The sequence below is a fragment of the Macrosteles quadrilineatus genome, unplaced genomic scaffold (assembly GCF_028750875.1).
Source record: "Macrosteles quadrilineatus isolate MER2022 unplaced genomic scaffold, UCM_ALF_1.0 Scaffold_1__1_contigs__length_201487025, whole genome shotgun sequence".
Lineage (NCBI taxonomy): Eukaryota > Metazoa > Arthropoda > Insecta > Hemiptera > Cicadellidae > Macrosteles > Macrosteles quadrilineatus.
The window spans coordinates 196,812,893-196,835,030 of NW_026542594.1; the positions used below are offsets into that span (position 1 = coordinate 196,812,893).

The window sequence follows — 22,138 nt, forward strand, 5'->3', positions numbered from 1 at the left end:
AAACTACTCTGTCATAAAGTCATTTCAAGTATCACTGAAGGTGTACTGACTCCATCTTATCTGGGTCGTTATTGAAGAGGTTTCCACTACTTACACTTCTATCTAATCTCAATTCTCAAGTCATTAAGATTGCCTCATTTATTGCTGTTGTAATTGATAATAATCACTTTTTAACTCGTTTTAGTTCAACCATAAGTTCGGTCATTTTCTGATGGGTTAGAAAAACAGTTTTTGACAAAACAAGTAGGCTAGTTTTTAAGTAGAAACAGCTCAATTTACCTAATTGTTTTCGAACTGGGTAGGTAGCTGTTATTATTGGGAGTTAAAATAGGGACATAGATAATCAGTGTAGTTGTTTTTGGAGCAGTCGCAGTCAATGAGTACTGTCTCACAGATTTTTCTTCATCTTTTTTCAGGAGAATTTCAGGTGTTTTTCATAGTGGCGGGAGATCTATTATCCATCTCAAATGGAATAATTTATTGTCGTATACAAGAGGTTAAGTTACCTTGATTCTGTCCAAGTAATCCTTAAGTCGTCGTTAGTGCGACCGGTTTCGATGTCTATGGCATCATTGTCAAGCTGAACATAAAAATCGCTCCTAGGAGGTCGTCATGAGTCTTGAAAAACACGTAACACATAACACGTACACAAACAAAAAACGATAAAATGCATGGCCACACAACTTATTGTCATTACATCTTATGTGCCATATAACATGCTTATAACATGGCTTGGCATTTGCCGGAAGCAGAATATTAAATTATCAAGTTAAATGTCTTATTTTAGACAGACAGTTATACTGATCCGTTATAAATACGAAAATAAATTACTTCACACTATATGGTTAACAAATTACAAAAGTATAGTGAAAAGAAAATATACTCCAAAATATACAATTTCAGCCATACTTATAAGTAGGTACCTTGTGTTACTGTATTAATTTTCAAATCTTTCAAAGTTGTTCTCACTTTTCACTTGTAAACTATATCATTAGTAGCTAGTTGTTCAATTTACTAAAATAAAAAAACTGTCCTATTTATAATGTGGAATTGACGTTATCGAATGCCTTTTGTCTAAAAGGGAGTTTAGAATCTTCGATACATAAAATTGGATTAATCTTTGTGAGGATGATTCGATTGCAACAAACAGGAACTCTTGTACAACTCTTGTCCATTAGTGAGTAGACTAAACATTTGTGTGTTTCACGCAGTTGGTCAGGTGTTGCGTGAAGCCACGGCCGCGACAGACGATTTTAAACCTTACGACATACAGGCCACACACGGGGTAGCGGATTTTTATCCCCCTGGAATTTTACCCCCTGGGCAAACGTGACATCACAAACCAGGGGGTAAAATTCCGGCCGCGAACTTGTGAGTTTCGCGACATCAGCTCGATGGATTAAACGCTGAATTAAAAATATATTTTCACGGTTGTGAATTTAATCAGAACACATCAAATTATAAAAACCTAGAGTGTACGGCCCGGATTTTTACCCCCCGGAATTTTACCCCCGGAATTTTACCCCCGGAATTTTACCCCCGGAATTTTACCCCCGGATTTTTACCCCCGGAATTTTACCCCCTGGCTAGATATAAAATTAGTGAGAATGATTAATTATCTTCATTCTGTTTTAATTTAATAGTAAACATTTTATTATTAAGTAGCCTATCTTAATTTATTTGTGACATTAACTAATCGAACATGTTTTTAATTTTAATTTTGAGATTGAAGTATTAGGATTCGATCTTTGAAGCCAGCTTTTGGTTAATATGACGTATATACAATCAACTGAATGATAATTGTTTCGAATATTTCTTTAACGATTTATTATACAACCATGGTAAAACATTGTTTTTCGTGTTTTTATCAAACAATACATTGTTTTTCGAATTCGTTTGACTTACCCTAGTTGAGATTACAAAATAAATAAATAAAGATAGGCCACTAAATAATGAAATGTTAACAATTAATTAAATACAGAAATAATAAAACCAATCATTCAATTTCTAAAATCGGCCAGGGGGTAAAATTCCGGGGGGTAAAAATCCGGGGGTAAAATTCCGGGGGGTAAAATTCCGGGGGTAAAATTCCGGGGGGTAAAAATCCGGCCCGTACATTTCAGTTGTCTAAACACTTGTTATATAGACAGGGGGTAAAATTCCGGTTTTTATCGCTAATTGAATTAATCACGCTCTGACTATTTTCATTAGACTTCGAAATCCGCGGGGGTAAAATTCCGGCCGCGAACAAACTTTTGGCCACTCAGGTTACTACGTCATAGTGACGTCAGCTTTGCCCAGGGGGTAAAATTCCAGGGGGGTAAAATTCCGGCGACCCCCACACACTACACACAATCCATGTGTATATAGTGCTACCACTCGTTTGTATTGCACCATCATATCGATCGATTTACTTACTTAGAAGTGAAAATCTCCGGTTCAGATGTGAGAAATTTCAGTACGTTTTTGACACTGCGCGACCTGATCCCAGCTGTCTTTTATCATTGGACTTATAACAAATTGTTTGTCATAAAAACTGAGGATTTTATTTTTCTCTTGTCTATTCAACATTATCCTTAATTATTCATGTTATTTTTCGTAATAAAGTTCAAAAACTGTCCCGAGAGCTATCGGTTATTTTGTAGAGAATTCGGTGACCGTCAAGGAAAATCAAGACGCTGGAAGTTTTCGCCGGTAAAAAAATATATATATAGAAATAATTGTCGTTGTTGATGTGAGCTACAGACAGATTGTGCAGACGTAAATTACTAATACTGCATTTGTCGAATACACAAACTTATGTCAAGTCAAACATTTTGGATGGCTATGTTAGCAACTACAAATAAGGTAGAAAATATAATTTTAGACACTACTGCATTCTGTTAACTATATTATTTTTTTATTAAAAATTGGCGACAGCTGTTCCATATAGACTAGCCAATAGTTAATTCTATTTACTATACCGGAGCTTGCAGCTACTTGAAGACTGGTGGACCAGTGGACCGAGTTTCCCGTTACCAAATCGCTGTTTCCATTTTACAACGACTAGCATTTCACCACACTTCATCTATGGTTTCACCACCATCCCAGTAGACGTCATGGCATGACGTGAATACATTAACGAACGAAAATGGGAATTTCTCGAAACTTTTATCGTCTTTGAGGCATAGCTCGAGGGGATTTTTAGGGTGAAAACACAGTGGAGAAGGGCAGGTCGCCTCTAGTTATCGTGTTCCCTGTAGCCAATGTCAGTGTCAGTGGCCTCCAGTCTGTAGTCAGTAGTCACGCTTTGCAGTATCCACTTTTGCCTTGTTTTGTGCTATGGTCGCTTATGTCGCTTTTTACATCGTCTTCGACTGCGGGGCCACCGTGAAGCGCGGCGTTGAATGTTGTTTTTATCTTGACTTTGGATGTGCCGCGCTGAAATTGTGTTTTGACTATGGGCATTCAACTAGTGTAGTTTTCGTTATCCATACATAGTAACTACTTAGGTGCAATGGCTATTGACCGTCAATCAGACAAACCCGACCTCGAGCCCAAATTTGGTTTAAATTCAATTCTATCCTAATCCCTAAGCCTAAGTACAGTGATTTTTTTCCTAAGTTCGGTGATATAATTGAGTTGTTAAATTGTCTGTTAATTGTTGTGTTGTTAATCTATCAATAATCTATTATTGTTGGCTAATTTCTTTGATACATATTATGAAATAGTATTGCAGGACGTTGCGCTGCATTTGACCTTTGATCTGAATTCACGAGAAAATATTTGAGTAAAAATCAAATCAGACAAATTTAGTCTGCAGGAAATAAATATTCGCATGCTCATTCATTTTTGTACCGGTGACTCAAACACAACAACGTTTCTGAAATTAATAGGATATACAGTTTATTTTTCCACTAATTGATCAGTTGAAGCGATGTAATAACCGTCAATGATAGCATTGTCGTTTGGAATGCGGTACGAACAAGGAACACCAACACCCCAGCTGATGACATGCTATATCACAATGACGTCATACACCTGTTGGCCTTGTGATCAGCTGTTCAGCCATTAGCGCCGCCGCCGCCGCGCCGCAGTCACGTGACAATTACCAACCATTGTACCATGCGCAGCTCTAATATCCCTTCCAAATAAATAATTATTACATCATATAATTTATTTTTTTCTGTACATTTATTTTTCTGCTTCAATACCGTTTCTGGTTTCTTCAACATTGAAACCTGGAAATATCCATGTTTTTTAGTGACATTTTAGTTAGCTCGTAGGTCTCTAAGTAATACTATAAACGTATTTTCTATTGGTATTGAAAATATAAATTGGCTAAATTTGATCATAAGGATTTAAAATGTGAAATTTTTAGAATTTTCTCCGCAGCCTTGAATTTTAACGCTCCAATATGCAAAATTATTTGTTTTTTGGGGCTCCATACGTAGTTGTAATGAAAATAAGTTGTTTTTATGTTTTGAGGGTAAACATTTGAAAAAAAATCATTTTTTGACAATTTTTGAAACCTCACAACACCCTGTTCACATGAATCTTGCTGGTTCGCTAACTCATCTAAGTGTGTACAGCCCCATAAGTTCAAGCCAGATTTCACCAAAATCGGACCAAATTTATTTAAGATATCACGTTCACGGACACATGTATTATGTTACATTTTTACAAATACAGTTGAGATTTTGGCCTCTGGGGACATCAAACTCTATAAGTAAATTAATCTAGAAAGGTCTTTCGTATGGTCTCCATTTCAAAGTCAAGTATTAAAAGTATAAGAATCGGGATTAAACAGCTTGTATTTTATTTTTTTCACAACACTGTAACTCAATTCCATTCAGTGTTATTTTATTGTATAGTTAATAAACAAACTGCACTACACTTACCCAGAAACTACAAATTTTATATGATTACTTATTATTCATCTTTAAACAATGCTTTACCCAAAAGTTCCTCCAATAAAGTTATAATACGAATACGATAAAACCAAGTTTAACACTATAGACATTCTAACTAACCGGATAAAGTTGAGGTAATCCTATTTCAAGGCTGCAGTATTTCTAGAGTGTGAGACGTTTTAACTCATTACGTCAAATCCACATGTTTCTAATTTTACTTTCCCTGTTTGGAGAAAGTTGCCTAGGGAGATTTAGGGAACGTCTGTTTAATTTGGAAAAACCGTTATCCGGTATAGTGTCGGTTCCGAGTCTGGATTAGAAGGATTCTATTGTAGCAATCTTCAGTCTACTGTAATAACACAATTGTAACAGATGTGTAGGCCTACTACGATAGTAGTAAAATATGAAAGTAATTTTCAGAGCTATTATAGAAATAAATAAATAGAAATAAAAGGTAAACAATGAAAATTTTTTTGTTTGCACTTGTTAATTGAAATGCTTAAATGCGATAGAAAATATAACTTGTAGGGCCCTAGTTCATCATTTGAGAAAATTACCTTTTCGATCCTTGCATATTTTCTGTCCTAGCGTAAACTTGTCTTGAAAAGAGTTATTTTCAGCTCGATGGAGTGTTTTATTATTATCTCTCAAATGTTTGAAATGTATTTAACAAGTGTATCTTTTCTGTTTCAGTCTCGGATGATGCGAGCGTTTGTTCCGAGTCAGTGAGTGTTCCGATGCCAGAGGAGGATGAGAGACTACCAAGCTCTAGGATATCCTTGGGCGTAAGTCTTAACAAGTCCTAAATAGTAATGGGATTTTGCAGTGTGTCTGTGTGTACGTAGCACAAAGCACCTTGTTAGAAATTGTCACTTTGTTAAGGTTTTTTACATTTACAATGTTTTGTATTCAGTAGTTTCAGTATAATACATTAACTGAACATTAACTTTTTTGTTGTGTTATCCTGTGTTATGCGAAATCCTACCTTTAAAAAGTTAAACAAATTTTAACCACACTACTCACTGATATGGCTTGGATGCGCTCTTACTTACTTACTCCCATGGTCATCGATACCCAAGGTGGTATTTGGCCTCGCCAACTGAATGCCTCAATTTCTTCCGATCTACAGCATCTTGGATGCACTCTAGTGTGTTTTATATACGATAACAATTAAATTGTATTTCTGACACAAATGTTACCATTATTTGAACCACAAATAACAAATATATTTCAATTTTTTTGCTTCAAAACTTTAACTATCAACTATCAAACCCTCTAACTTCAACATATATAACAACAGTAATTCCTATCACTATAGTCTGTATGAAGGAACCTGTGTCCTGACTCTCAGTCTGTCTGGGAATTCGCCAATGATTAATGCCCAGACCAGTCCCAGGTAGGCAGAGAGTCAGGAGACAATTTCGATTGGACACTCCAATCATCATCAGAACTTCGCCTATTGGGCCTGATGATGATTAGAGTGTCCAATCGAAATCGATCACCACTTACCATCTTTTATATTTACCGTCTTGTGAGTAACAGTATAAGCGTAAATATATGTTTTAAGAGTTATAAGACGTTTCTTTTATTTACTTTCCGTAGACTATAACTTGTAAAGCAAGATAAAGTGACTGTTAATGCTAATCCAACCGTTAAATCTCATGTCTCATGAAATTTACAAGGTAAACAAACTTAAATCACATGAAACCTTTAAATCAGGTGATTCCCTAACTAAGACATTGGTGGGACATTAACTTAACTGTACATTGATTTATTTATAGCCTATATATACATTTTTTGTTCTTGTAGCAATAGGTAATTCTCACTCTTATCCTTCCCCAATAGAAGTCGCTCAAGTTTGTCCACCTCCTGCGACCAGGTCGCGAATAAAAAACATTAAGGCCTAATGTGGCCGTAGCGTTTAACACTAATACCGAAACCCCGGTCTGACAGGCCCACGGGAATTTTCAAAAACGCACGTTGGCAACACTGTTTACTTGGTAGATTCCATTCCCCCAATACCTTCCCCCCTTTTCCTCCCCTACCTATTGATATATCATTTGTTCATTTTGCATGGGTGCCGTGACCTTGACAGGTCGTCTGTTCATAACATGTCCGTCTCAGAAGCCCAGCGTTAGTGTATTTTAAAGCGGGGTCTCACAGACCGAGGGTGTCGGTTTGTGTGTTTCTAAGCGGGGTCCATTATTTTATTTTTCAAATGGGGTCTCACAGACCGGGGGTTTCGGTTAACGTCAGCCTAGGTGGGGTTTCGGTATTAGTGTTAACATTATATTTGGCCAACAAAATTAATCTATAACTCCACAGCTTTCACGTTGTATTGTAGCAGTAATCCTAAGCACTCTTATTAAACTTATAGTAGCTACTGTAGTTTTTTCCCAAGCATGGTATTTGCATGAACTGACCCTAATAAGCCTAATTTTCCAGACTGGGTCCCCCCTTTTCCGCACAGCACTGCACCATGATATGATTTCACATGGATCCTCGGAATTCAGTGATGGATTCCATAAATTAAAGGTAAATGAATGGTTCCTTTTCAAGGCAAAATGAATCCTAACGATATTATGTTGATAGACGGTTTTTTTTCTGCAACTTATGAATCTTAACTATTTTCCTACTGATTTTGTGTCAGGGAATTAAGTTAAAAGTAGATCCTACTAGGAACATAATTTTTTTTGTGTTGTTGTTGTATTGATGTTTCTTTGTGGTAGTAGACGCTTTATGAAAGCGAGGAGCGAGCTGGTGTAGTGGTTAGAGCACGGGACTTCAGTCCCTGAGGTCCCGGGTTCAAATCCCGCCAAGTCACCAATGGATTTTATCTAAATGATAATGCCGTAACCCCTAGGTCTATCCTGAAGTAATGTGAAAAACAATCCTGGGCCTAGCATCCTAGGACAAAGAAAAAAAAGTAGACGCTTTATGAAGTACTATAATAATGTACTGCAGGCAAAATTTCACAGATATATGTTTAATAGGAGAATGCAACTCTTACAAGACTAGAAACCATGGAATTATCACTGAGTATGCCCATGGACTACGCTTATATGAAAAAACTACTTATGTCGGAGGTAAATTTGACAATAAACTGCCTTCTAACAATGAGGAATACAAATATGTTTTTTTTTTTTTTTTATTTAGATAACAGTTGAAGTGCCACTTGTTGTCACGACCTGTTATATGTATACTCTAGAAGAATATACATTACTAGGTGAAACCCGTCGAAATCGACGGTTATTTTCAAGCATTACGCTAATTCATCTAACTGCGGTAAATTGAGTGAAATTGTACATATTTTGAGCATTTAGCATTGTTTAAAGATTAATAAGTGTAAAAACAATAATGATAGTTACCAAATATGGTTGATCATTCAATGAATAAAATATTTCCCATACTGTACGTCATCGGAGTTATTAGTATATTATCTGGTATCTCATCGTTTGGATTAAACTTTAAATAGTATTAAAATCGTATTGGTGGATCTTTTGTAGTTAAACACTTCCGTGATTTCATCAGTGTAATGCAGATTAATCTATGATTTTATTTGAAAAAAATATCTGTTTGTTGGGAAGACACGTTCTAACTTCAAAGGGAGGTATCCATTACAGTGTAAGTTTGATTTTTCCTTCGTCACGTCGCTTCAGTTCATATCGTACTTCTGTGCTAATGAATAACCCTCTATCACAGTTTTGAGAAATTTGTTGTGGGGCTACTGTTAAAGCTGGAATTCCTTTGGGGGATGTCAGTTAGTTGTCTCAGCCATATCAATTACATAAATTTGTCAATATAATCTCTCTACGGAATGTGAGGTGTAGTGGAATATACTTGAAGTGAAGTTGGCTTTTATTCTTAAACTGTTAGGGGCCTCCTCATTTATATGCGGCTTCATTGACAACAAATAATGCAAATGACATAGCAATGGGACATTTCCAAAAAGCAAAAATACTGTAAATTTGCTGTTACATAAATATTGATCTGTATCTTATAAAGGATGATGTGATCTAGTTTAAAAGGAATATGACCTTTCTGTCATGACAGTAGCTGCTTAAATATTATTTACTCATTGGGCCATATTTACAGCCAAAATGTTGTGTTATTTTCAATAAAATATGGGTAAGTTACATAGATTTTTTTGCTGCTGATCAGTGCACTTTAAGAATATATATTTTGGAGATAAATTAAATGGTTTTTGTTGCAGAGTAGCGCTAGTAAACATGCACAACCCTTTTCGTTAGTCTAATAACGTTCAAAGGCTCTCTAAGAATTCAAGTTCTTATTTGTATAGGTACATATCTATATTATGTTTTCACTAAGCTGAATGAATACATCGAAGTAACCTCTCTGAAAAGTCTGCAGTATATTGCAGTTTTCCAGCTTAATGTCTTTATTTATCATGCAAATATTTCTACATAAATATTGTAAAATGTTTTATCCAGTTTCTGTAAACTACTATTAATTTAACAAAATATGGACACGGCTCAAATAGGTACCGTGCCCTTCTGCATTTGTAGGCTATTATTTTGTATTGTATTACACAATTTAATATTTTTCCAATAATTGAAAACATGTTTGACAATAATCTCATGAACCTATGATGATCTGTCTAGAACAATATGATAAAAATAAAGACAAAAATGGTGAAAAGGGCAGTCACCAACCCGTAAAACAGATATAAGGTAAATAAGAAATAATTTTAAGAGTTACTGTGATAAAAGGATTTTCCACTGATTTCGTCATGGTATATATTGCTAAACATAACATGATACAGAAAAAAATTAATTTTAAAATCAGAAAATAACATTGCAAATGCTTCTTTTGGACAATTCAGTAACTCCCAATTAATGTGTCTTGTTTAAAATACAATTTACAAATTAACAGCTGTTTCATTAAAAAGTATTATTCACATGGCCAAAATGTAAACAAATCTGTAGAGGGACTTTTAAAGGCTTCTGGGGCAGAGCCCTAAGGGAATTTACTTCGTTTTTCTTTTGATAACCCATCTACAGACCAAGACCTTTCTTTTGACACCCCTACCAAGTTTCTACGCCCAGCCGTTCTCTCAAATTAGTGGAGACAAAGTTTCCAATTAAATTTTTAGATTCCCCCATGTTAATCTTATGGGAGAAAATCCAACTTTGATGGAAGATCCTGCCCAAACTAATAAAGATATCAAAAAACGAAAAACACTTTGCAAAACTACAGATCAGGGCAATTCTTTTGACATTTTAATAATCAAAATCGGTCCAAAAATGAGGGAGGAGTTCTGTTCACAAAAATCGGCTTAGCGTATTATATATATAGATGTCAAATAACGTTTTATTTTTTAAAAGGAATCTTTTTTCAGATTAAGTTATATAGTTTTTGATGCCATAATGGCATCATACCACCTGGCGTATAAGTATGAAATAAAAATGGTCTTGAATTGTTTGCAGGCTCGCAGTGACTCGTTGGCCAGTGTATATTCTGGTGCTGGGGAGGGAAGGTACGGCTCGGTAGCTGTGAGAGGGGAGGTGGAGTTCGGTCTACAGTACAACTACAAGCAGGGCGCCCTCGAGATCTATGTAAAACAGTGTCGAGACCTGGCCGCTGTGGACACAAAGCGCAACCGATCCGACCCGTAAGTTAACAAACTTCCTTAAAACAAGTTTCTTGATTAATTCAATTGTATTTGAACTCCTTTATCTGAACTAATTAATTTAATTTGATGAATTTATCTTGTAGGATGTTCAGACTACCTTTTTTTGGTTCTAATATCAAAATCCACTTATTTAAGTAGCCACAAAATAAAGAAGAGTTCTCCACGGTCATATAGGTAATACATTTTCCATTCTAACTACTGCAAAGGATTGAACCACAATTCAGCATAAGAAACCTCTGAATTTATAAAAGTCTACGTGTTAACCATAATATAACAAAGATAAACAATAATATATGTATTTGGTATTTCAGTTATCAAACTGTTCATTCTTGGGATTGAAAAAAAATGTTTGTTTTCAGATATGTCAAAGTGTACCTGCTTCCTGATAAATCCAAATCTGGAAAACGTAAGACGCGAGTCAAGAAGCACACACTGAATCCAGTCTTTGAAGAGACATTGAAGGTAATAGCTGTAGTTGATTTTGCTGTTAACACGTTGTATGCGGCCGTTCCCAATCGGTCCGGTGCTCGGCACCCGTACTCAATCGGGAACGCTCGGCAATCCCTTTCGTATATCTTCGTTTTTGCTCTAGCGTCGGTCAAAGGCGGACCTATACCACGTTAGCGCGTAGTGTGTGAGTTGCTTTTTGTTGTAGTGTAGGTTGGTAGTAAATTTTCCCGTAAAATCCCCGTCTGGCAAGCTTAAAAATCAACTTGTTTTAGTGAACTACATTGACTCTCGTCGTAAAACAGGATATCACCGAACGTTATTTGCTATTCGTCAGACCGAAATTTGAAAGCCAATAAATTATCAATAATTGAGATGGGGACGCCACATGCGGCATTCGGGTTTGTTCGACGCTGCAGGCTGCACCGCACTGGGGCTACCATTGTGAATGTGTTAATTTAAATCTGTTAAAGTTAATCAGACACTTCTTTTTCAACTAGCCGACTTGTAATAAATTACAGGTTTTTCATTGTGGCAGATTGCGTTTAATAAATATATAAAGGCTACTTACAGTCTTCGCAATCCTGTTGATTTAGCATTACGGCCATTTCGGAGATAACTCCATCGTCGGGTGCATAGTCATCATACACTAAACTGAACTATTTACATATTAATATTTTTTACGTGGTTTCTTCATTTTCATGGCGTCAAAGTTTAAGTTTAGTAAACAATACATGCAACACAAGACACGGACAAGACATGAAAACATTAAGGCTAAAAACGGCTAAAAACTGACGACGGACTGATCAAACCTTATCACTACAAAGGTTGGGTGGACGACTAGAACAACTGATAACATGTGTACCAACATAGCTGCTCAAATTATACCTTGTCCTGTTTGATTTGTATTATTTTCTCAAATCAATCTATAGAGCATTGAGTTGAAAACCAACCAGTACAGACACAACCATCCATAGCAGCTCTAATCACCCCCACTCTCACAAGATCGCAGCCTACAACTGCCACAGTAGATCTGAACGAAATGATATTCTGACCCTTGATCTACTATCTACGCCATAGTACAGTAGTCTTAAGCTTTGTCTTCATTGTTGTAGTCTGTATTCAGCAGTTTTTGTCAAGTTATGCTCACGTAAATAGTTGTGGTAATGTCTTCATTTCCATTGCGCTAGAGGTTGAATAATTATTCTTCTAATATTTTTTTAAACCTAAATATTTATTTAACCTCTGATGCAAATGAAATGATGCTGATGAATGAGTTTGCAAATGAAGACATTTTGTGTTAAGTGTAAGAACAAGACTTAAGTTTAGTGTACCACTACGCACCTGAATATAGAGTTATCTCCGAAACGGCTGTAGTGCAGTATCACCTCTAAATGCATAGACAGTAAGAATTAAATACATTTTTATATTTTCACGCAATCTGCCACACTCTATAATCAAGGTGATTTATGATATAGAATCCATCAGCGTTTGCGCCTAAACAATATTTCTATACAAAATAATTCACACAATCCCCTCTCTGTTGACAGTTCCACATCACTCTGGAAGGACTAGAAAGTCGAACGCTGTGGCTGAGTGTGTGGCATTCAGACATGTTCGGCCGCAACGACTTCTTGGGTGAAGTCACCATGGCACTCGAGAACAAAGTTTTTGACGACCCTCTGCCCAAGTTCTACACCCTGCAGGAACGAGTAAGTAGTGACATCTGGACTTGTAGTGATACAGGAATCAATAGCAGAGGAGAGTCATGGTTGAAATTGGTTAAGTATTTAGTAACAATCTCAAAAAACCCCAATAAGCCCTTAATTAGTTAACAACTTTGTGGACTTATTGGGTGGGGGTAAACTTTCTGCACTGAAATATGACTTCCCTCCAAACATTGACAATGTGAGGGTGGACACTCGTGGTGTAAATAAATGTATTTTTTAATACCCTGATAATTTTCAAAACAAATTTTAGCCGAATCTATGAATCCTTATGGAGTAATGAAATTAGGTATTAGCATGGATAAAACCTACTCCCTTCAGGGCTGGATTTCCCAATAGGCCCGGTAGGCCCAGGCCTATGGGCGCAAGGTCCCAGAGGGCGCACGGCCGAGAGTTAATTTTTTTTATACCTAGGCTATCTAAAAATAAAAATAAATAGTCATAGTTGATAAAAAACACCAAAGCATTGTGATTCTGAAGTTCATAAAAATAAATAATTGTTAGGAAATTTAAACTATTTTTCAGAATTACGAATCTATTTCGTTACAAAATTGGTAAAAAACGTTGGTTACATGCGAGTAGGCTGTAGGGATGTTGACGTTGACGAGCGCCCAAGGGGTACGCATTGTATTGCCACTGCACTGCCATTATGCTGGCTCGGACGCATGCGTGCTAGACATTGTTACCACCCTCACCTTACAAAACAAAAGTTATTAACTTATCCTTTGATTAGTTTACAACAATCTGCAGGATCAAGTTAAAATATATAATAAGTTGTGTTGAATATTAAAACAATGATGAATTTACCTTTAACAAAAAAATATTAATCTCAATTTGCATTAGATTTTAGAAAAATTCAATACCCTCCAAAGCACCATTAATGCTGTATTTTCTCCTCAGACCTAAGGATCGGTACGGTTGGCCGGAAAATTGCACTGTTTTGCTTTGGAAATATAACCTAGATGCAGTACGACCATAGATTAAATATAACTCAAGTCGACTTCTTATGACATTGTTAATTCAAAATTTGTTCATGTCTAGTTCATGTTGGTGACACTGGACGTTAGTTTTGACTTACTTTTGTTTCTATCATTTTAGGGTTAGTTCTATGATGTGTGTTTTAATTTCTTGTAATATAAACAGGACAGGAGACCTATTGTTGATGATTAGATTGTTTTATTTTGGATGAACTAGGTTTAAGCATAGATAAAACATACTCCTTAAATAACAAGAATTGTTTTCAGCTAATCCAAAATGATTACAAATCTACTAAAGGAGTATGTTTAATCTATATCACATACTGTATGGAGTTCATGTTTTTGGGCCTGAAATTGGAATCAATGGCCATGTTTTTTTTTTCAGGAATGCTCGGTGGGTTGGGTTGGTTTGTTTCAGTACCACGGCCACAAACGTGAGCATTCATTAAAAAGCATAAAATTGCTAAAAGTGTTTAAGATGGAATTTTGTTAAGGGTAAACAAGTCAATTCTTAAAAAAAAGCTTGCAATGATTCCAGAGAGAAGTGGTATTCAAGAAATTAACTTCGGCCTATGAGCATGATATAGTTTTTAATAAAGGTTTGAAGGAAAATAACTGTGACCAGACTAGGAGGCAGAAAATTATTTGGGCCTAGGGGCGCCAAAATGCTAAATCCGGCCCTGACTCCCTTAGATTTCTCATTCTTATGGTATAGCTGAAGCCAATTTTATTGTTAGTTATGTCCAGTTCTGTACCTTCACTGTAGTTAGTAGGCTAGAAGTTGTGTTTTGTTTAAAATTTTTCTCTTGATATATCAGTCATTTAAAACCTTGTTTAACGAAATAAAATTATTTAATCATAAACAACTCGTCCCCTAGTTATATAACCAAACAGTAAAGCACAAATCATAAAAATAACCCTAAAATAATAGAAACAAAATTTTTTCAACACTAGCGATCAGTGACACTGGGCATAAACTGGACACACAAGCTTCAAAATTTACAATGGGATGAGAAGTCTACATGTATGGCATTAGTATCTTTTTATTAACTAGTAACAAGAAATATTCCACTGATTGACCTCAAATTTGGTATCAACATTAACAGGAGATTAAAATACATTAATTTATACCCGCTAATTTGTATATTTCATTTAATTAAAAAATATTACACAGAAATAGGAGTATGACTCACTGACAAACCACCATCTGCCTGAACAGCTCCAAGTACTGAGTCTCAAGGGATAAGACATTTAGTGGGTTCGACTGGTTCCGCCTCACTCTGACCTGCGTTTACAATTGATTTCTTTCTTTTTTTGAAACCACCCTTTTCTTTATTTATCCAAGAAAATGATTTCTCTAACACGCAATGTGCCTGTGTTGCAGACAGAACCACTAGAAGAGCTGTTGAGTTCCCGGGGTGAGCTCATCGTAGGCCTCAAGTTTGTTCCGCCAGAGAACAGCGGAGGAGGCAAGAAGGGCAAAGGCTGTCTGCAGGTGTTGGTCAAGGAAGCAAAGAACCTAGCAGCAGTCAAGAGCAACGGGACTTCTGACCCCTTCTGCAAGAGGTACGGTGTTGAAAGAATTCCTTTCCATGAGGGTTATCCGTAAATTAAGGTATAAGCTCGGTCACAGAAAAGCAAGCTAGTTAAAACTGCGACCAATGTCAATCGCGGTATGACTGAACGAGACAGATTGCTTGGTTAATATTAGATGCCACTGATTTCTGTCTGGAAGATAGTACAGTGTCGTTCCAGACTATCAAAAAGGTCTGTTCTAGGCGATCAACTGTATACTCCGAAGCCTGATTTTTCATCAATGAGGTGTACCAATCAGAGGCGGCCCCGTGTAGCCGAACATGGCGGTGCCTGGGGCCCCGCACAGCCGTATTTCAGGTATTACGAGAAGCCCGCTATTGAACTTGGCCTTGGTCCGCTACTGGTACCAGACGAAGCTCTCTGTTTTTTTGTGATACCCTTCCTTATGTTTCCATTCATCCAGCTGAATTTAACAGTAAAGGGTTTGGTGGAAAACTACTTCTGTGTTCAGGACGTCTGAGGTCATTTCAAGTACAGGACACACAGCCACAGCTTTAGCAATGACGCAGTGGCCTACCCTACATCTTCCCTACAGAGATTAGCAACCTTCAGGCGATAAGCTGCCTTGTGGGCTTCAGCTTTTATTATGATGGTTAGAAAAAGCTGACGGCTAGATGATGGTTTCTGCTAGGAAAGCCCGAGAGCGACTTCTAGAGTTGCTGATAGACTGCTCCTAAAGGCACCAGTCACTATAAGTGTACTTATTGCAATTTGTCTACGACAGTTAAGTGATTTACTTTTGTCCACCAGCCAAGCGAACCATAAACCAAAGTCACCATTTTGTCAGCTTGAAAATGTATTGACTGTATAGATATGAAATACCTGATTTGTGTTGTTGCAGCTACTTGTTGCCGGACAAGGGCCGTAGTTCTAAGCAGAAGACACCAGTGGTACGCAAATGCTGTTCTCCAGCATGGAACCACACCTTCACATACCAAGGCCTGACGCTGGACGACTTGAGCTCGCGTAGCCTCGAGCTCACCATCTGGGACCACGATCGTCTTGCCAGCAACGAATTCTTGGGTGGAGTCCGACTCAACCTGGGAACTGGTGAGCTTTGAATTCCTCCCGAATACTTTGGAAATGGTTGTAAATGAGTGGAAAGAAGTTAACGGTGTAACATTTAGTACAAGGGTCTTGGAAATATATTTTTTTTTATAGCAGGCTTATCTCAGTGGGAAATATTTCATGATGAATTAAATTAAATTAAGGTATTTTCCACAAAACATTGTAAACTGATTTTATTTTTAAGTAGGGTTTGATTTAGAAAAAATATATGTTCAAGCCCTTAGGTGGTCAGGCCCATCTTTGTATATGAGCTGACTGGGCTAGCCCAGACCGCTAAATTTATAATGGTGCTATATTTCCCAAAACTTTAAAAAAATTTCTTTGATTAGTTATTTAAACAAGAAACACATAAAACACACATTTCAACGTCAGCTTTTTAACCTAAAAACAGCAACCTTAATTTCAAAAGTTTTCCAGGAGAGTTCCAGCTCCCATAGAGTTTTTGTTTTCCTGGTATTGAAAAAAATCATAATAATTTTCTCAATGTGAAGAGAGAATATTGACCCATAACTATTTTGTCGCAGGCAAGCACAGTGGTAAGCCCGTGGATTGGATGGACGCCAGTGGCAAGGAGACGACTCTCTGGCAGCGAATGTTGGAACGCCCCAACCTCTGGGTAGAGAGTTGTCTGTCTCTCAGGCCTTCACTCGACGTGCGCAATACTTCTTAAGTAAGTCTCGTATTGAATCTTGAGATGAAAAACTTATAGGTCAGAATATTAGTATGTAAAAAGTACAAAAATAAGTAAAATGTACTTTAGCGCCTTCACGTGGATTGTAAGAACAGTTGATGCTTTCTTATGCTTAATATTCTCTGTTCCTAAACAGTTGAACTTGATGTGGTTCCATGAGAATGGATAGTTAAAATAAACACTATCAGAGCGATCATGCTGTTGCAAAAAAATGTATGACAAAAGTAAATAAATTAAGTCAAATTCGGTAATTTGCAATGCAACGATATACTACCTCCTATGAAATTTGAGCTCAAAAGAACAACTGAGTTAAAAATGACAGCCATTTAAGCAAATTCAATTAATCTTTGAAGGGCTACTATTTTTGCCTTGTTTGCCCATATGAAACCATGCGTATGCGTACAGGTACGCATTGTATTTCACTAATTAAGACCTTTAATTTGTTGTGCATATTAACTCATGCTTAACACTTAAGATTTTCTTCCGACTCCTAGCAGGCCGTCCCCCTGAGGAGGTAGGATATTTGCTGAGTAATTTGTAAAATAGATTTTGATGACCCGTAGCTTAGTTCCAAGTTTTGATGCTTTCTTTTTATTAATTTGTAAAATATTTATCTGTCCCGGGACGATTTTTCCAACCTATATAATCTTATTCTTAAATAGTGATGTGCGTATCGATACAGATATCGATACAAGGACCGCAAAATATTGATATTTTGTATCGATACGTGGGAGTGTATCAATATGGCCGTATCGATACACCTATAGCCAATATCGTATTGAATATCGTATTGTTTATTTATTAATATAAATCTTATTTTTATGGTAAGAAATTTGTCTTCCCATCTTCCTCCCCTCAAAAGTAGTAGTGGAAATTTTATATTTTACCCTAGCATCTTCAAAAACACTGATAAAACGTGTATTTTCAGCTATGTTTTGCAAATAACCTCAAAACTAGGGCCACCATTAATGGAAGTGGGGACCAGCGAACACAGAGTGGGGACCCTCATTGTCCATATTATACTATTTAATGTGTAAGTGGCATACCCACCATCGTTATTAGTACTTTTTGGTTCAATTAATTATCCCTGTGTTTTTTTATTATAAATAAACAATACGATACGATATTTTATCCGATACAGATAAAAATCAATGGATACGATACGATACACGTATCGATACACCACGTTCCGATACGTATTGATACGCAGTATCGATACATTGACCCGTATCGCCCATCACTATAAAATGATTTTTTTCTGTTACAGGTTTTGACTTCAAGTCCCAACTTAGTTTAAAAAACATATCCCCTAGTGTAACTTTGATCTGACTTTGTTAGATATAAAACTTAGGTACATTAATTATGTAAAATTAATATTTTGCTATTGTATTTGTATGGTGATGTCTTTTGTAAATAAAATGTGAATTTGTAATCAATTTTTGTAAAGAAATAAATTTAACTGCCAATTTACATTACAAATGTGTTACTTATTTATCCTTCCGAGTGTTAAGCGTTGCAAAAGCGACGCACAACACACCCGGTCACAATCATTATTTCCGGCAAAGCCTCTGGGACTGACTGAATCGGATTGTACTGGATCGAGATTGGTATCGTTGTTTTTGGCAGATTCTAAGCTTTCTCCTGATGCCTGATTCTAGAAACTGTTCATTTTAGTTCATATTGTAGCAGACAGATGACGTGCATATTTGTAAACATCTTGGTTAACCTCACATCAATGACTGATGTTTTTTATGTTTATAGTTTTTTTAGTGGTAAAAATTAAAAGTAGTGATTGGTGCATTATAAGAAGATTTAAGTGATGTTGAAGGGCTGGTTGATGATCCTGAAGAAGTAGGTAGTATATTAAAATCAGTTTTTCACGCTTATCTTATTTATTTGCAAATTTACTTCCTTATATGATTATATTTTTGGAATCCTCTTAAAATTTAGAACAAAGTGGCTATTTAAAAAAATATAGACCTATAAATTAAAAAATTGTATTGAGCGCAAACCTAAATCTTTTCCATTTATTTTATCATTTCTAAGAAATATTAACCATAAAAATTGTTAAGTTTTTTTTTTTGTAATTTTTTATAACTTATATTACATTGAAGCCCATAATTTTCCAAACAAAATTATAAATAAAACTGTCTACTTAGAGTGTTTTTAACCCTTAGAGTGCCAGGCGAGAAATAAAAGTAACGCTCAAAAAATGCCGATGATTTTTCCCGAAGGTCGCGCTAAAAATGCCGAGCGCGATCTGGCGATTTTTAGGTTAAAATTTCGTAAAAATCGAATTTTCGATATTTCGACCAACAAAAATCGATGTATTGCATCTAGTAACTTTCGACTCGATGTTAATATATGGGTTAAAAGAATCCGAGTATCCATTCGGTTGTTATGACAACTGTTCGATCATTACAAAACGTCCGGTCAGCCGGACGTTGGCACTTTTGGCTCGTTTTAAAAACGTCCGGTTCCCCGGACGTTGGCACTCAAAGGGTTAAGTTTCAACACAGGCCGTAGTTTGGAGACCCCTGCAATAGACTTGCAGATGTGAAAAAGAAAATAAATGGACTTAGAAGCCAATATTTAATGGAAAAATTAAAGGTAAGTAAAACCTAATGTTTTTAAAAGTGGTTTTATTTTGAAAATAGTAATAATATCAAATGTTACATCATTGTGCAAATAACATACTAGCCTAAACCATAGAATATATACAACATAACCTCAATATTGTACCGAAGGAATGGTTAGCATTTCATTGATTTAAACTTTCTGTTTTAATGTACAGTATGAACGTAAATTAGAAAATAATGTTTACAAACTTATGTTATTTACAGGTAATAAACAGTATTAAAAGTGGTGCCAACAGCGATGATGTTTATACACCAACAGTCTATTGGTATCCCATGCTAAAGTTTCTGGAGGACTCAACTGATGCTGATACATCTGAAAGCAATCTTGACCATGAAGATGAACCATCAGTTATACAGAATGATCAAGTAAGTTAAGATCTTTAATAACAAAGTAAACATATTTTTTCTCCTGAATATTCCTTTTTAAGATAATTGGCTACGATTCAAAATATCATTAACCCAGGAATTTGTAGTCTGCATAATTCACAACTATTACTGTACACAATCACAAAAGTTACAATTACGCATAATCCATTCATGATACTTGTCTTGCCACTGCACTTTTCCTGGTCCATTGTAAAAGTTTTTAAAATGTCTCTTATCTCCTTCGATTTTGATCAATTGTAATTTGCTTACTTATAGGTTCCATTTGTTCATGTTCCTCAGTGCTGTCCGCTACTAAAAACTGATAACCATCTTCAGTGAGGACATGAGTTTCTTGTCTTGTATACAAATGCCTTCTCTTATCAACCAACAAGTTGTGCAAGGTGCAAGCAGCTTGGGTTATGAGGGTAACCCAAGATTAATTGCTGTTAAGAATACACAAAATCTGCTTGCAAGAATCCCGAAAGCACTTTCAACAATTCTCGGTCCACGTGACAATCGATAGTTAAATATTCTTTCTTCAGTCGTAATGTTTTTCATGGGATATGGCTTCATGACATTGTAGCTCAGTGGAAAAGCATCATCTGCTAATACGACGAATGGTGTAGTGTTTGGAACATTGGGAAGTTTTCTTTCGGCAGGTATATTCAGTATTGTTCTGTCAGTAAGACATGTTTTCAGTTTACTTTTTGCATACACCCCAGCATCACCAATTCGACCATTTGTTCCAATATCTATGTAGAGGAATTTATAATTTGCATCCACAAGAGCAAAAAATACAATGCTGTTGTATGACTTATAGTTAACGAAATGTCAGCCTCCAGATTCAGGACATTTTATACGTATATGTTTTCCATCCATGGCGCCTATGGTGTTAAACACATTCCATTGGTTTTCAAATTCGCTTGCAATTTGGATCCATTAGTCTTCAGTCGAAGGCACTTGAACAAGAAAACAAAAACATACTAGAAAGGGGATATTTTATCCAGTACAATATTTGATATAGAACAAAATATAAATAATAATAATAAAGCAGATTTCTGTTTCTCTGTTGACGTTCACAGTGACCTCTTATAGGCCTACTTTAAGTAAGTAGGTTACATCATATCTACTGCTACAATGTCACAACAGTCCAATGTTGTTTTTAGAACATTGTTAAGGTACCCATGTTTTGAGAACTTGATTTGATATAATATTTATAATGAATATTTTGGTTATACAATGTAATTTCAGGTCTTGATATTTGTTACAGGTTCAGCCAGAAGATAATGTTGAACATACCTCACTAAATAGGCCTTCGAGTAGCGCTTTCCAGAGTTGTAGCACAATAACTGGCCAATCAAAGAGCAAGAGGCAAAAGGTTGTCAATCCTGATAACTTATTACTGCAGGCTACTACAACAATGACAGATGTTTTAGCTGGCTAAAGAGAGATCTCAAGTTTCGTTAATGAAGACTCATTCGATACATTTGGGAAATTTGTTGCTGCTGAACTGCGGTCCATCAACACTGAGTCCTACAATGCATATTTGGTACGCCAGGCTAAAATAAAAATCCAGCAGATACTGATGGATACTTGGGATACTGTAGAGTCCGGATCTATACTATCAAGTACTGATTCATCCATACACTCATTTGCAACCAGTCCAACTATAATTGTACAGAATGCAAGTGGTTTGTCTAATGATGTAATAGCGAATGCTATACAATTGTCTAATTTAAATGACAATATGGTTAGTGCCGATGAAACAGAGATGTAGACAATATTGCTTTATAATATTATGTTTTTGTATGTGTGTTATGTCTTTATAATATTAAAATAAAATTTTGTCAAGAAATAAATTGCTGTTTACCTACCTTTAAAACGTCGTCCTTTAACGACTTGTATATAGCACACGTTTCAGGTATTATCTTTGATATTGTGCACTGAGGTATGCGGGTGCTGTATTGCAGACTTTTGTAACTCTCTCCGGTTGCTAAAAATCTCTGGGTGATCATGAGACGATCTTTGACACTAATAGAATTTCTTAAGTGAGTGTCTTGTCTTTTTATAAAGGGTGTCACT

The 22,138-nt window shown here is 36.1% G+C and overlaps 1 protein-coding gene across 3 annotated transcripts in view; it reads left to right on the forward strand.

Annotated features, from left to right (window-relative positions):
- Window positions 1-18,530, forward strand: part of LOC128993517 (uncharacterized) — an 80,536-nt gene extending 62,006 nt beyond the window's left edge. For 2 of the 3 annotated variants that reach the window (XM_054417477.1, XM_054417486.1), the window contains exons 7-15: window positions 5,586-5,677; window positions 7,338-7,427; window positions 10,340-10,524; window positions 10,905-11,007; window positions 12,543-12,704; window positions 15,081-15,262; window positions 16,134-16,342; window positions 16,885-17,030; window positions 18,319-18,530. In XM_054417477.1, the coding sequence (XP_054273452.1) occupies window positions 5,586-5,677; window positions 7,338-7,427; window positions 10,340-10,524; window positions 10,905-11,007; window positions 12,543-12,704; window positions 15,081-15,262; window positions 16,134-16,342; window positions 16,885-17,030 (1,169 nt within the window). In that variant the 3' untranslated portion in view covers window positions 18,319-18,530. The remainder of the gene's footprint in view (window positions 1-5,585; window positions 5,678-7,337; window positions 7,428-10,339; window positions 10,525-10,904; window positions 11,008-12,542; window positions 12,705-15,080; window positions 15,263-16,133; window positions 16,343-16,884; window positions 17,031-18,318) is intronic. The other variant, XM_054417494.1, reaches the window with a different exon arrangement.
- The last annotated feature ends 3,608 nt before the right edge of the window (window positions 18,531-22,138 follow it).